General features: G+C 41.5%; 1 protein-coding gene and 1 long non-coding RNA gene across 2 annotated transcripts in view; one reads left to right on the forward strand and one right to left on the reverse strand.

Annotated features, from left to right (window-relative positions):
• DNMBP (dynamin binding protein) overlaps nt 1–15,775 on the forward strand; it is a 106,994-nt gene that overhangs the window by 37,107 nt on the left and 54,112 nt on the right. The window contains exon 4 of the mRNA XM_072805716.1: nt 9,316–11,328. Within this exon, the coding sequence (XP_072661817.1) occupies nt 9,316–11,328 (2,013 nt within the window). The remainder of the gene's footprint in view (nt 1–9,315; nt 11,329–15,775) is intronic.
• On the reverse strand, nt 1,548–15,342 carry LOC140621011 (uncharacterized). The gene is made up of 3 exons (XR_012020741.1): nt 15,144–15,342; nt 7,713–7,803; nt 1,548–1,739 (listed from the first exon to the last, which is right to left on the reverse strand). It is a non-coding gene; the product is annotated as an uncharacterized lncRNA (long non-coding RNA).

Here is a 15,775-nt window from a genome sequence, read left to right on the forward strand (position 1 = left end):
GATAGGCTTAATTTCTTAAACCATGTGCACATATGAGAGAGACAGATCAGAAGTGGGGAAAGACAGGACCTAGCAAACTTCCCTAATCTTTAGGAGAAGAAGGAATATCGGATTTGGATCTCAATCCTCAAATCTATTTTGAGAGTTTCTTACACTTCACTTTACACTGACCCTCTACCTCTTTTCTGAACAGCTCCTTGTTAATCAGTATTGGGAAGGCAGAAAGAAATAGATCAAGATGTTATAGCAGGGAATTTCTATCTGCCCCTACTCACAGCCCTCCCACTGGGGGGCGGGGGGTGGCTGTCATTCATGTCAGACCAGAGGGAATAAGGAGAAAAGTCCAGAGTACAGTGGCTTCGATCAGAGCTATGCAGAGGATATGGGTGGCATAGATTTGTCCTTTCCTATACCTGGCTCCTGGAGCAAATAGTGGGCATAAGAAAATACTCTATAGGAATATGCAAGGTCTATAACATTTGGGGAACTTGAGGATGTGGCTTCTAGAATTAGCTGTTTTGCTTCATAATCATATCTTGTGTCATCTAGTTTTAGATACTAAAAAGAAAGATTTTCTGCTGAATGCCTTCTCTGGGAGGACTGGTCTCATGGGTTGTTCTGAACTTGTTTGGAGTTAAAATCCACCTCAGGAATCTCAGGGCCACCAAAGTGATTTCTCAGGAAGACCCTAGGCATGGACCTTTCAGCCATGAGCTTCCTGAACCAAGACTGACTCAAACTAAGGCTGGGTCCTGGAATCTGTAGATGTTATCTTGAGTAGGATGGGAAGGAAGGAAGAGGATGCAGCAGGGGCAATACATAGGAAGCAACTAGAAAGAGATAGGCTAACTGTCAGTGGTTTTATCATCTCTTCCCTGATGCTCTCCTGCCAATAAGAGCACTGACTGTTCAGCTCTCTTTCCTTCTGTTTTTACCTTTCTTTTATCTCCATGTCTTCTGATTTGAACAAATAAGCCTTTGAGAATGGGAAAGTTAGATGTACCTCTACAATTTGTTTCTTTCTGGGAAGTTTAGCATGAGACAAAGAAATGATACTAACTTCCCTAGTTTTCTGTTTGTGACAGTCCACATTAACAGATAATAGTTTTACTAGTTGGAAACAAAATCAGTACGAAATGAAAGTATTGTTTTATACCACACATAATTTGGAAGACTTGAGTCTAGGCTTTTCAATTTTCAAGTCTGGTGCTTGGAATGGCCCTTCTACTTCTTAGACTGAAAATTTTTTCCATTAGATCAGTATCTCAGCTCATGAGTAGCATATGTTCCTCGATCCCTGCTTTCTAGTACTATTAATCCTGTTTCCTGTTTCTTTAAATTAGTACCTTCAGTGTAGCAATGAAGCTCTCCTATTCTGTGTAAATAATATTTTTGGTGATTTAATATATGTCAGGAGGGGATTTGAAAACCTTAAGAGCATGTGGGATGAGGTTTGAGACTTGTTTTATTGAACCATGCTGCCTTTAGTTAATTGTTATCGACTTACCTTTCAGAAATATCATTGGGGTTAATAGAAAAGATGACATTTTAATTGAAAATTATATTATTAAAGAAATATATGTGGGGCGCGTGGGTGGCTCAGTCGGTTGGGCATCTTCCTTAGGCTCAGATCATGATCCCAGAGTCCTGGGATTGAGCTCTTCTCTGGGCTTCCTGCTCAGTGGAGAGCCTGATGCTCCCTCTCTTTCTGCTATTCCCACAGCTTGTGCTCTCTCTCTCTGTCAAATAAATAAAAAAAATCTTAGAAAAAAATATATGGGTTTAGATATATTGAGAGCAGGCAATTTAAATTAGGAGATAAGAACTCTAGATGTAAATACAACTCCACAATTCCATCGCTGTGACTTTAGGTTAGTTACTTGCATTCTCTCAGCCTCAGTGGGATACTAATATCTAACTCAGGTAGTTGTGAAGGCTGCATGAGGTTATATATATAAAGCTTCTGGCACAAGGTAGGCACGCATTTAAGATGAGCTATCTTTATTATTCTTAACCTAGGATTCTTGGGCTTCATAGATAGGCTTTGGGGGGCTTGTTTCCTGATAATTACATGAAGGTTTGCGTATATGGACATTTTTCCAGGGAGATTATATCTGGAATTGGAATCACCAGTAGTTCTTCCAGCAGGTGTCACTCTTTCTCCTTTCCACAAAGCTCTCCAATTGTTTTGAACTGTTTTCTGTCGTTTGAGTTATATTTAAACTAAGAAACAAGGCTATCTTTGTATATCTTCTTTGGAAAAATACCTATTCAGACCCTCTGCCCATGTTTTAATCGGATTGTTCTTTTTTTTTGGTGTTGTGTTAAGTTCTTTATGTATTTTGGATATTAACCTCATCATATCTTCTCCCATCCAGTAGCTTGCCTTTTTATTTCGTTGATGGTTTCCTTCACTGTACAAAAGTTTTTTATTTTGATGTACCAAAAGATATATGAAAAGAGGCTCAACATTACTAATCATCGGGGAAACACAATCAAAACCACAATGAGATAATACCTTATACCTGTCAGAATAGCTGAAATCAAAAAGACAAGAAATAACAAGTGTTGATGAGGATGTGGGAAGAAAAGGAACTCTTGGATACTGTTGATGGGAATGTAAATTCCCATCAGCCACTGTGGAAAACAGTGTAGAGCTTCCTCAAAAAGTTAAAAACTAGGGGCACCTGGGCGGCTCAGCTGGCCAAGCATCAGACTCTTGGTTGCAGCTCAGGTCATGATCTCAGGGTCATGCATCCTCTCCCTCTGCCTGCCACCACCCCCCACCTCTCTTCCCCACTTGCACTTGTATGCACACATGCATATGCTCTCTTTCTCTCAAAATGAAAAAACAAACATAGAAACACCCCATGATGCAATAATTCCAATAATTTACCTAAAGAAAGCAAAAACACTGAGCTGCCTGGGTGGCTCAGTCAGCTAAGCTTCCAGCTCTTAGTTTCAGGTCAGGTTGTGCTATCAGGGTTGTAGGATCGTGTGATCAAGCCCCACATGGGGATCCATGCTCTTTGTGGAATCTGCTTGGGATTCTCTCTCTCCCTCTCCCTTCCCCTTTCCTCAATGTGCACATGTGAGCGTGTGCTCTCTATCTCTCAAATAAATAAGTAAATAAAATCTTTTTTAAAAAACCACTAACTTGAAAAGATATGTGCACCTATATGTTTATTGCAGCATTGTTTACAATAGCCAAGATATGGAAGCAACCTAAGTGTCTGTTGACAGATAAATGGATAAGGAACACGTGGTAAATATATACAATGGGATATTATGTGGCCATAAGAAAGAATGAGATTGTGCCATTTGTGGCAACATGGATAGATCTAGAGAGTATTATGCTAAGTAAAATAAGTCAGACTGAGAAAGACAAATACCAAATGAATTCACTCATATGTGGAATCCAAAGAAGCAAATGAATAAACAAAACAAAAAAGCAGAATCAAGCCTCTTAATACAGAGAACAAAGTGGTGGTTGCCAGAGTGGTGGAGTGGTAGAGGGATGGGCAAATTGCATGAAGGAAGTGGGAGGTACAGGCTTCCAGCTATAGAATGAAGAAGTCACAGGGATAAGAGGCACAGCATGAGGAATATGGTCAGTGGTACTGTGATAACCACATATGGTGACAGACGGTAGGTATGCTTGTAGTGAGCATAGCATAGCATGTAGAGAAGTTAAGTCACTATGCTGTACACGTGAAACTAATTTAACATTGTGTGTTAATTCTACTCAAATAGAAAAACTTTTTAAAGAGAGAAAAACAAGGTTTCCTCTTAGAAGGATCAGTGCAGTTGTCCAGGGCCACTGAATGTCTTAAAAATAAACAGGAGGAAAAAACAAAAAAACAAAAATGAAAGTATGACAAGGAAAATACAGAGAAAGGAGATAAAAAAGCTAGGGAGTGATGAAATACCATTAATCATTGCCTCATATAACACAGAATGCCTGTAACCTTGTTTCCAGGCCACCTCCCACCCTCAAAATAGACCAATTAGAAATAAATTCATAAATTTATTGTTATTTTTAAATTAAGTTTTAAATTTAATTCCAATATAGTTAACATACAGTGTTATATTAGTTTCAGGTGTACAATATGGTGATTCAGCGATTCTGTACATTACTCGGTGCTCATCATGATAAATGTGCTCCTCATCCCCATCACCTATTTCACCCATCCCCCCACCACCCTCCCCTCTGATGACCATCAGTTTGTTCTCTGTATTTAAGAGTCTGTTTCTTGGTGTGTTTCTCTCTTTTTTAAAGGTCACGACCGGAGCCACCCAGGTGCCCCTCATTTGTTTTATTTCTTAAATTTCACATATGGGTGAGATCACATGGTAATTTTTTCTGACTGCCTTATTTCACTTAGCATTGTGCCCTCCATAGCTCTATCCATGTCATTGCAAATGGCAAGATTTCTTTCTTTTTTATGGCTGAATCTGAATAATATTCCATTGTGTGTATTATATCTTCATCCATTCATCTATCAATGGATATGGAGGCTGCTTCCATAATTTGACTATTGTAAATAATGCTGCAATAAACACAGGTGTGAATATATCCCTTTGAATTAGTGTTTTTGTATAGGGGGTAAGTACCCCAGTAGTGCGATTATTGGATCATAGGGTAGTTCTATTTTTAACTTTTTAAAGACTTGATTTATAAATAACCTGATAAATGATATAGCACCCGTGCCCTAAGTCTGTGATGCCATGTGTGTGACATAGGAGGGTAGGTTCTGTAATGGCTTATATGGAAATCTAAGTAACATGTGTGGTCAGTCTCCATAAAGCACATAGTATCCTGGGTATTATGATTAGGGTGGGAGGCACCTAATACTACAGAGTCAGACTATTTGTATTCAGATTCTAGGAAGACTTGCATTTGTTCTTACCATCTTATTCCTTTTTTTTTTTTAAGATTTTATTTATTTATTCATGAGAGACACACAGAGAGAGGCAGAGACATAGGCAGAGGGAGAAGCAGGCTCCCTACAGGGAGCTGGATGTGGGACTCCATCCCAGAACTCCAGGATCATGCCCTGAGCCAAAGGCAGACACTCAACTGCTGAGCCCCACCCAGGTGTCCCTTACCATCTTATTCCTAATGCATTTTAAAAAATATTTTATTTATTTATTCATGAGAGACTGAGAGAGAAAGGCAGAGACGCAGGCAGAGGGAGAAGCAGGATCCACGCAAGGAGCCTGATGCGGGGCTCAATCCAGGGCCACAGGATCATGCAATCACGCCTTGAGCCAAAGGCAGACTGACGCCCAATCACTGAGCCACCCAGGCATCCCTCCTAATGCATTTCTTGTTTGAGTAAAAAAATCCAACCAAGCAGCCTGTGGCTGGGATTAACTGCATGAGTGAAAGCCTCAGGTTGGCCCTAAGGGTCACCACACTTCCTATTTTTCTATTTTCAAAGTCTGGGCACTCTCTTCCAACAGTTCCTCATATTGTTGTTTCAGAAGTCTGGAAATGACCACTACGTAGCCTCCATCCCTCAGGAATCTAGGATGCCAAAGGAATAGCTGCATGACTCTTTCTGATAAAAATGAGAGATTTGTGCAAAAACCTCAGTGCTAGGGCAACCCCGGTGGCGCAGCGATTTAGCGCCGCCTGCAGCCTAGGGCGTGATCCTGGAGACCTGGGATCGAGTTCCGCGTCAGGCTTCCTGAATGGAGCCTGCTTCTCCCTCTGCCTGTGTCTCTGCCTCTCTCTCCCTCTCTCTCTGAATAAATAAATAAATCTTAAAAACAAACAAACAAACAAAAAAAAACAAAAAAAAAACCTCGGTACTCAGCGACAAAATAAAAGTGTTAAGCAAAATTCTCTCTCCGGTGCTTTTCAGGATCTAAACTGATTTTTTTTTTAAATTCACGTTTTTATATAGAAGTAGCCAACAGTCTGCCAGGTAATAAAGCTTATCAAAACAATCGCCCAGCTGAAAATAGGAAAAGCAAGCCCTAGTATGATGGTTTTCTGGAGATCTGGCAAAGCAAGGAAAATATTATAACCCTATAGCTTTAGGAAAGCCAGTTCATTTAAAAGCCAGTGAAGTGGAACTTGTGGCCACCTTTTATTCTTCTTCTTCACCAAAAGGCCTATCGTGCCTATTGTGTCTCCAATGAGTTCTGTCTCTGGTTCTGATGGAATAGCCTTAGAGTTAGTGGGTTGAAAAATCACTTGTATAATTCTCAGGACTCCAAGCTCTAACCAATCGCTATTGAGTCATAAATTAAAGGAATATAGAAACAGAGAATCAAGACCCTATTTTTCAAGAATATCTAAGCAAAACATATCAAATCAGTGAGAACATATTGGTTGCCTTCCACCAAGTGCAAAAGCTTACATTATGTGCTGTATAGTATATAAAAATACAAGTGCCAAAATTAATGACGTAAACGATCATTTCTTTAGTAGGCTACAGATGACCAAGATGAATGTGGATTTCCAAGGTGTCTTGGAGAGGTATGCTAGGGTTTCAGATGGACGGGCTTATGTAGGAGCTAATGAAAATGCCCTTGTGTGGAATAGGGTCTCATAGGTGAAATATTGGCTGGCTGGGGTGGGGGTGAGAGGTAGTGGATGCCAGGTTGCACTGAGGTAAAAACATTAAAAAAAAACATACCCAGGTTAGACTGATACTTAGTTACTAAACTAACTAAATCTCTTTAGAGAGTGTCTGGAGCAAACATATATTTCAGATAATAAGAATAGGATTTTTAGAGAAGAATCCTATAAGAGTAGGAAGAAGCTTTCATGCCTTGTGGGACAAGTTTGAGCAGGAGAGGGATGTGATAAGCTTGGTACATTGATCAGCTTAGTTTGGCATAAATCATTTGGAAGAGACAAAGTCTGGGACAAGGTAAGAGAGTGAGATGATGGGGCACCTGGGTGGCTCAGTGGTTGAGCATCTACCTTTGGCTCAGGGCATGATCCCGGGGTCCTGGGATCAAGTTCTGCATCAGGCTCCCCACAGGGATCCTGCTTCTCCCTCTGCCTGTGTCTCTGCCTCTCTCTGTGTCTCTCGTGAATAAGTAAATAAAATCTTTAAAAAAAGAAAAGAAAAGAGAGTGAGATGATGATTGTTGGACTACGTGGTAGCAAGAGCAAGTAATGAGTGGAAACAATTTCTGCAAGAAGATATTAAAGGGAGAGGAAACGGGTGGCTCAGTCAGTTAAGTGTCTGCCTTGGGCACAAATCATGATCTTTGAGTCCTGGGATGAGCCCCAATTTGGGCCTCCTGCTCAGCAAGGGGTTCTTCTTCTCCCTCTCCCTCTGCACCCCTCTCTGCCCTGCTTGTGCTCGTGTGTGCTCTCTCTCTCTCCCTTGCTCATTCTCAAATAGATAAAATCTTTTTTTTTAAGGCATATAAGAAAATATTAAAGGGAAAGAGGAAGCTAGCAGCCTGGAGCCAGTTTTGGAGGGAAGATATGATTAATTTATTTGGGACTTGGAGTTGGAGAATCATTGTCGTTATCAAATGGACATGGAACACTTGCTATGTGAAAGGCATTGTATCCAAGTCAGGAAATACACGAGATAAGTGGTACCTGCCATTAAGTAATATGTGATTCACTTGGTGGGAAGATAGGACAGACTTGATTTGTTTATACATCAAGAGCATGCAAGTTAATACCCTAAACGATAATCCAATTTCAAAATATGCTTGACTATAAAAGGACTTACATGGCTTTATTAGGTGCTCTGCTGTCCTGGTCTTATTTTCCTTGGGCTGATTCCATTCCTTGATCACCTCTGCTGATGAAAGTGAAGTTGACTAGGTGTTGAGGAAGTTTAAAAAAGGTTAAAACTGATAATTCACAAAATGAACAATCCATCATCAGATAATTAAGCGTTTGTTATAAAACAATTTATTACAGAACTATAGAGTAGTTCCTTAAGTTGGGGGGAATCCTCTAAAACTGAGTTTTAACTTCATTTTCTTCCAGAATCACTGTGCCCTATCCTTCCTTTACCTTACTTCATTCAACAGTAATATAGATACTAACTGGTCAACTTACATTTTTGTGAAGTTAACCTGAAACATCGACATTGGAACTATTTTCAAAAACAAAAGTACTGATTGCCAGAACATGCTTTTAGGATTTCATTATGATGTATCGTCAGGGTAAGGATAGTTCAAAACGGCTTCTGGAAGAAGTAAATGAAGAGCTTGTTGCCCACACCCTGTACTGCCATCAAAGAAACCATTCCTGAAGATTTCTTTCATTGTTTCATATTTGCTACTGATAGCAGTTAGTATGAGAGAGCCGATGCATCTGTACAAAGGATTTTAGTGGACACGTGTATATTCTTTATCATTTATAAACTAATCCAATGGCATAGACTGTAAGAACATTGTTTATAGTGGCATTTTTCAAACTTCTTGGTCCTAGGAGCCTTTTATACTCTTAAAAGTTATTGAGGCACTAAAGAGCTCTTGCTTATGTGGGTCTGTTGATATTTGCAATGTGAGCTATTAAAACAGAAATTTTTAAAACATTTATCAATTCATTTTTTAAAACCTATTTTTTAAGAGTGTATTTATTCATGAGAGACACAGAGAGAGAGGCAGAGACATAGGCAGAGGGAGAAGGAAGCTCCCCACAGGGAGCCTGATGCGGGACTCCATCGCAGGAACCCAGGACCATGCCCTGAGCTAAAAGCAGATGCTCAGCCACTGAGCCACCCAGGCACCCCTAAAACCTATTATATACTAACATAAATAGCATATTTTTAATGAAAAACAATCAGTTTTCTAACAAAATATAGTGAGAAGAGTATCATTGGTTTACATTTTTGCAAATTTGGTTTAATAGAAGAGAGCTAGATTCTCATATTTGTATTTATATTCAATCTGCTATGATATATTGTTGTTTTAACTGAAGTATATGTAAAATGTATGAAGAAAATATGATAGTTTTGACTTTCCAGACTCTCTGAAAGGATAAGTATTATGCCCTTAAAACTCCAGAGGTACATTTTCCTGAATCTGATAGATGTTTAAAATGATGAGTTGTTTTGGGATCCCTGGGTGGCGCAGCGGTTTAGCGCCTGCCTTTGGCCCAGGGCGCGATCCTGGAGACTCAGGATCAAATCCCACGTCAGGCTCCAGTGCATGGAGCCTGCTTCTCCCTCTGCCTATGTCTCTGCCTCTCTCTCTCTCTCTCTGTGTGACTATCATAAATAAATAAAAATTTAAAAAAAAATGATGAGTTGTTTTCTTAGTTACAGTAATGTTCTTCTCGGGAGATGACTTAGGTCATTATCTTTGCTTCTCTTTCTTCAGGTGATCTGGTGATTCTTGATGATGCTCCCACTGCCAGCTGGCTGCAGGGCCGAAGCTGCTGGGGTGCCCGCGGCTTCTTCCCATCCTCATGTGTGCGGGAGCTCTGCCTCTCCTCGCAGAGCCGGCGGTGGCACTCCCAGAGCGCCCTGCTCCAAATTCCAGAATACTCAATGGGACAAGCCCGGGCACTGATGGGGCTTTCAGCCCAGTTGGATGAGGAGCTGGACTTCAGAGAAGGGGATGTGATTACCATCATTGGAGTTCCTGAACCAGGCTGGTTTGAAGGGGAATTAGAGGGCCGAAGAGGCATTTTTCCAGAAGGGTTTGTAGAGCTTTTGGGGCCCCTTAGAACTGTGGATGAGTTGGTAAGTTCTGAAAATCACAATGACTGCATTATTAATGGTGAAGAAGAGACCCCTACAGGAGAAGAGGAGAGGGGGCCAGAGGAGGATGAGGAGCAGCCGGGGACCTATGGAATTGCCCTCTACAGATTCCAGGCCCTGGAGCCGAATGAGTTGGATTTTGAGGTAGGTGATAAAATCCGAATTCTGGGGACACTGGAAGATGGCTGGCTAGAAGGATCACTGAAGGGCAGGACAGGCATCTTTCCTTACCGATTTGTGAAGCTGTTTTCTAAAACAAGAGCAGAGGAGACCATGGACCTGCCAAAGGAAAGCAGCCCTACTGAAATCCCTGACACTTCCTTAGATTGTCGAGAGAACCCCTTAGTGGTGGAGGGAAGGCACAAATCTCCTGAATATAAAGCAGAGAAGTCCAACTGTGTCATTTCTGAAACATCTGCTTCTCCCCTGGAGCATCTGACTTCTGAGTGTGAAGTACACAAAAGCTCTCATCAGGATGAGGGCACCTCACGGGGGCCCCCAAGAAGCCCAGGCTGGGGCCATGAACAGCCTCTTGCCAGACACTCTCCTGCAGAGGATCCTTCAGAGACAATCAACGGGGTTTCCTCCCAATCTCAGGTACCTTTTCGTCCCAGATGGCAGCAAAACCAGTATTATTCTACAACAGGAAGGGGCCACCTAAGCACAGAGCAGTACTCTGACCCTCTTCCCTTAGAAGCCAAAGCGAAAGACTACTCCAGCCGGCCTCCCAGAGGTATGTACTCTCCACCAAAAACCTTTCAGAAGCCCGTGCCATCTCCTCACGGTAGCTCTTGTCCTTTGGCCCCTAGGGTGGTCAGACCTAGCCTGCTGAGCTCTCAGCTCCAGAGCATGGTTAGAGGTGCTAAAAAGTACCACACACCCAAAGAAAATGCCTCCAGCTTTTGTTCTGCATCAGAGAGATCAGAAGTGAAGGCCGGTCTACAAGACAGGGCGTTTACAGCAGACTTGATAGCACTGGGGCAAGGAGGAGGCCACACTGACCTGGATTCTAAGTTGACACAACAGTTGGTAGAGTTTGAAAAGAGCCTGTCAGGACCCAGTGCAGAACCAGAGGCAATCTTGCGCCACTTTTCAATCATGAACTTTAACTCTGAGAAGGACATTGTCCGAGGTTCCTCAAAGTCAATCACCCCACAGGAGCTGCCTGAGAGGAGAAGAGCCCTCAGGCCCCCACCACCGCGTCCCAGTACTCCAGCATCCACCTCCCCCCATGTGCTTCTTGACCAGAACCTGAAGCCGGAACCACCCTTGGCAATGCGACCCTCTCGCCCAGCTCCCCTGCCTCCCTCGGCACAGCACAGGGTGACTGCAGTCACCCCCGGGCTCTTGACCCCCGGGCTCTTCACCCATGAGAGCTGTGAGTCCCCAGAGAAGGAGGGCCCTGAGAACCTGGACCAGACTTTGGACCAGACTTCCCAGTGTCCACTCGTATTGGTGAGGATTCAGGAAATGGAACAAGACTTGGATATGTGTAGCCCAGCTCCAGAAGAGCCGAACTTAACACTGGAGGAGAAGCAGGATGAATCTCTAAGGGCTGAGACCCCTGAGGATCTTGAGTTCTATGAGAGCAACATTGAAAGTTTGAATATGGAACTCCAGCAACTCAGAGGTAAGTGACGACGAAGTATGAGGTACACATTCCTTGACATCCACAAGTCCACATAACAGCCTCCCCATGTTTTTCAGGGAGATGTTACCATCTTTGATTGACAAAGAATGAGTTGCTTTTTCATTACCTAATTTCTTACTCTGTCTCCCAATTCGACTGCTCTGTTTTGATATATCTTACGACTGTAGCCTCCTGACTTCACTTGCTGCTCAGATGGAGCAGCTGAGACCTCTGACATTTATACCTCCTGTGGTGCTAAGGCCTCCGTAGCAGTCCTATATGTGGGAGGTCCTGAATATAATGACCTTCTTTAACCAGGCTCTAATAAGGATTAAAGACTTCTAGGCTAAGATTCATGAAAAAACTACATCTTATAACTTTGTGGTTTAAGGATTAGGTTTCAATAGTAACTGTAAGAGTTAACAATTATTAACTTGTTCATAATATGGACTTGTTACCATTTGCTTGCACAAATAATCCACAGCCACCCTAAATGTCTTGGGATAATGCATACAGCTGCTTGATAAATGAGGAAGATAAGATTTGTAGAGAGTGAGTAGCTTACCAAGGGAGCTGGGTGCTCCTGTTTTTACTATAGTTTTCTGCTTTCCATCTTGTGTGTTCAAAAATTTTCTGTCCCTTACCTGAGGGGTGACTCACCAGCCTCAGGGGACTCCATTCACGTTCACCAGATTCACATGAGAAATGATTTCTAGAGGAGGAAGAGGCAGAAAGCAAGGCAACATCAGCAGTCTAGGGCCCAAGGACGACATGGCCGTGTCACTTTGGGCAGGTATGCCAGAGAGCTCTGAGCCCATGTGTCATCAGGGCAGAAAACACTACAGACTAATCTGTGGACACAGGGCCTACAGGATACTAATGGATAAAGGCGGGAGAATGGTGGGCCAGGTACACGGACTCCCTTCCCTCTACTTCAGACTGCTGAACGTGACTGAGAAAATAAGTTCCGAGGAGAAAGAATATTATGGGAAGGCCAGAAATTGAGTCATTTTCTGGAAGATGGAAAGCAGATGGTACTACAGAGAGGAGACTTCTATCTGAATATGCTCAGGAGAGGACTGCTCTACAAGGGAGCACAGGTCTGAGGGAGACCTGTGGCAGACTCAGAGGTGGGGCAGTAGGAGGGGGTCCTGGAGCAAATTTGGTGTGATGAGTTGGGGAAGAGCTAGGCCACTGAGCCCTCAGGTCACTGTGCTGATTGGGGGCGGGGATAGGGAGGTGGGGGCAGCAGCAATTACCCTCCAGGTGAAGCATGAGGAGGAGCGCTGGGGCAGGTCCTCAAAAGGTGAACATGTAGGGGTGCCTGGCCAGTTCAGCTCAGTTGGTAGAGCATGCAACTCTTGGTCTTGGGGTGGTGAGCTTGAGCCCCATGTTAGGGATAGATTTTACTTAAGAAAAGGAATAGGGGGGCAGCCTGGGTGGCTCAGCCGTTTAACACCACCTTCAACCCAGGGCCTGATCCTGGAGACTCGGGATCGAGTCCCATGTCGGGCTCCCTGCATGGAGCCTGCTTCTCTCTCTGCCTGTGTCTCTGCCTCTCTCTCTCTCTGTGTCTCTCTCATGAATAAATAAATAAAATCTTTAAAAATAAATAGAAAGAAAGAAAGAAAAGAAAAGAGAAAGAGAGAAAGAGAGAAAGAGAGAAAGAAAGAAAGAAAGAAAGAAAGAAAGAGAAAGAAAGAAAGAAAGAAAGAAAGAAAGAAAGAAAGAAAGAAAGAAAGAAAGAGAAAGAAAGAAAGAAAGAAAAAGAAAGAAGGAAGGGAAGAAAGAAAAGGATAGGGACGCCTGGTTGACTCAGGGGTTGAGCATCTGCCTTCCACCTGGAGCGTGATCTTGGGTTCCTGGAATCAAGTCCCGCATCGGGCTCCCTGCAGCGAGCCTGCTTGTTCTTCTGCCTCTGTCTCTGCTTCTCATGAATAGATAAATAAAATCTTAAAAAAAGAGAGAAAGAAAGGTAGGTGGCATTAAAAAAAATGATCATTTAATATGAGTACCTGAAGTCCTGGGGGATTGCCAGATACTTGATGATTTCAGTGTGTCTGAAAAGGAATTCTAAGGGGATCTCAGCTCAGTGCTACATCCCCAAAGCCATAGCAAGTTCCAGGATCTTTCATTGATTTCCGTACTTGTAATATTTGAGATATACTGGTAAACTATTCTTGTATGAGATATATAGGTGGCAGAACTAAAGTGTTTCAAATTCTAGGTAGTGGGAATTTCTCAATAATGATGCTTTTTAGAGGTGTCTGGCTGGCTTACAGTTGGTAAGGCATGTGACTCTTGATCTTGGGGTAATGAGTTCGAGCCCTGTATTAGGTTCCTCGCTCAGTGTGGAGTCTGCTTGAGATTCTCTCTGCCTCTCCACTTGTGCTCTCTCTCTCTCTCTCTCTAAAATAAATAAATCTTTAAAACATTTCTACTTATTATATATTTAGATATATATTTATAATATAACTTATTTATTATAGAAAAGTTGCAAAAAATTAAAGTTCTCATATATCCTTCACTCAGCTTCCCCTTACCTTAACATCCTACATAATTATAGAATATTTGTCAAAATCCAAAATAAACATGACAGTAGACATTTGAAAATTTTAGAAGGGACCATTAACATAAAATAAAAGCTAAATAAAAATAATTTCAAACCTTTAAAATAATATCACAAATAATTAGTATTGAAAAATTATTCTTTTTTTTTTTTTTAAAGATTTTATTTATTTATTCATGAGACACAGAGAGAGAGGAGGTTGAGGCAGAGACACAGGCAGAGGGAGAAGCAGGCTCCATGCAGGAAACCCAACATGGGACTTGATCCCCGGACTCCAGGATCACGCCCTGGGCTGAAGGCAGTGCTAAACCGCTGAGCTACCCGGGCTGCCCGAAAAATTACTCTTAAAACAAGATTTTAAATACCCAAACTTTAGCTGCCCTGATAGTACTAATCTTTGTTTTGCTAATAGTCTAGGCATAGGAGAAGTTTCCATCTTGGATTGATGTTGGTTGAAATAAGAATATATCTAAAAGTATCTTTAGATGGGGCCATTAAGGTGCACGTAGCTTCATGTAAGCTCATTTTCTTTTTTAACAATGAAAATATTTTGTGTTCTTGTTCTGATTTTGACCCCGCCATTGAAATCAATATGTTTTTGCTAATTCAAAATTTAGATAATAAATTTTTGACAGTATTCACATCTTAAAAATGTTTTATCGAGGTATAATTGATGTGCACCTGAAACTTATGTAATGTATGACATAATGATTCAATATTAATCATATTTTCTCTATAATCTTCTGTTACAATATTTTTAAAGAATTATAATCTATAGCAAATATTAAACCCTGGAGAACACTGGGCAAACACTTTTGGGTAGTATTCAAATAATGGAACATTATTCACCACTATGTGCAAGATTTAACACTACACAGAATCATTTGTCAGAATTGCCAATTTAAGGACTTATTTTGTTTCTAAAACTTGGGTATTTCTTGAGCAGCACTTCAGAAGATTTGTATAAAATGTTCTGTACAAATAAGCTCATTAATATTTATTTTATTTGCCAGAGTGACTCACTGTTAGCAGCACACAGGGCCACGAACACAAACACTTATAAACACATTCACAGCATAGCAACAGCTACAAGCAAAACTAACTGATTAGATCCTGATCACTTCTCTCCAGTGTACTCTTATCCTGGTCAACCTTAACCTTTTACTCTGTGTCAGTATTTCCTGTTCTTGCTTTGACTTGACGTCGGTGAATACCTTTAAACCAGTAATGTGTCTACATTTATTACCAGGCTTTATTCTCACAGAATTATAGTATTTTCTCTTGTTTTCCACATTTCTTGACTGATTTTTCTTAGGATCCAGAAAGGCATATAAATTTCCTAAGAAATGCTGAGAAGGAATTCCCACATGGAAGCACTACTCAGTCTCAGTTCAGTTACCTGAGACTAATTTCAAGGCTTAAAATTCTGTGGACAACCAGGATATTGGAACCCCAACTGTAATTTTGTAAGAGGGCTGGTCTATTTATGACTCACTCTCAGGAGTCCTTTGGAATCTTAGCTTTTTAAGATTCTTTAAAAAGAATCTTTTTAGACTTCTCTAAAAGGTCTCTTTTTAGACTTCTCACCTCGGATACGGTCTGGGCTTTGAGTTTTTGACCACTTCTCCCCAAAGGATCATTGAAACATAAGTTCTGTTTTGGGGGACTGGCAAAATGTCTTAGGGCAGTACCATTTCTGTGGTTTTTTACCTGTCTGGATTCCAGTTTTCCTTTGGTTTTGGCCAGTGCACTACCAACTTCTCAGTGTATTGATAGTTTTAAGATTTTTAAAATATTTTCTCTGACTTTTTTTTTTTTAAAGATTATGTTTATTTATTCGTGAGAGACACACAGAGAGAGGCAGAGACATAGACAGAG

The sequence above is a fragment of the Canis lupus genome, chromosome 29 (assembly GCF_048164855.1).
Source record: "Canis lupus baileyi chromosome 29, mCanLup2.hap1, whole genome shotgun sequence".
Lineage (NCBI taxonomy): Eukaryota > Metazoa > Chordata > Mammalia > Carnivora > Canidae > Canis > Canis lupus.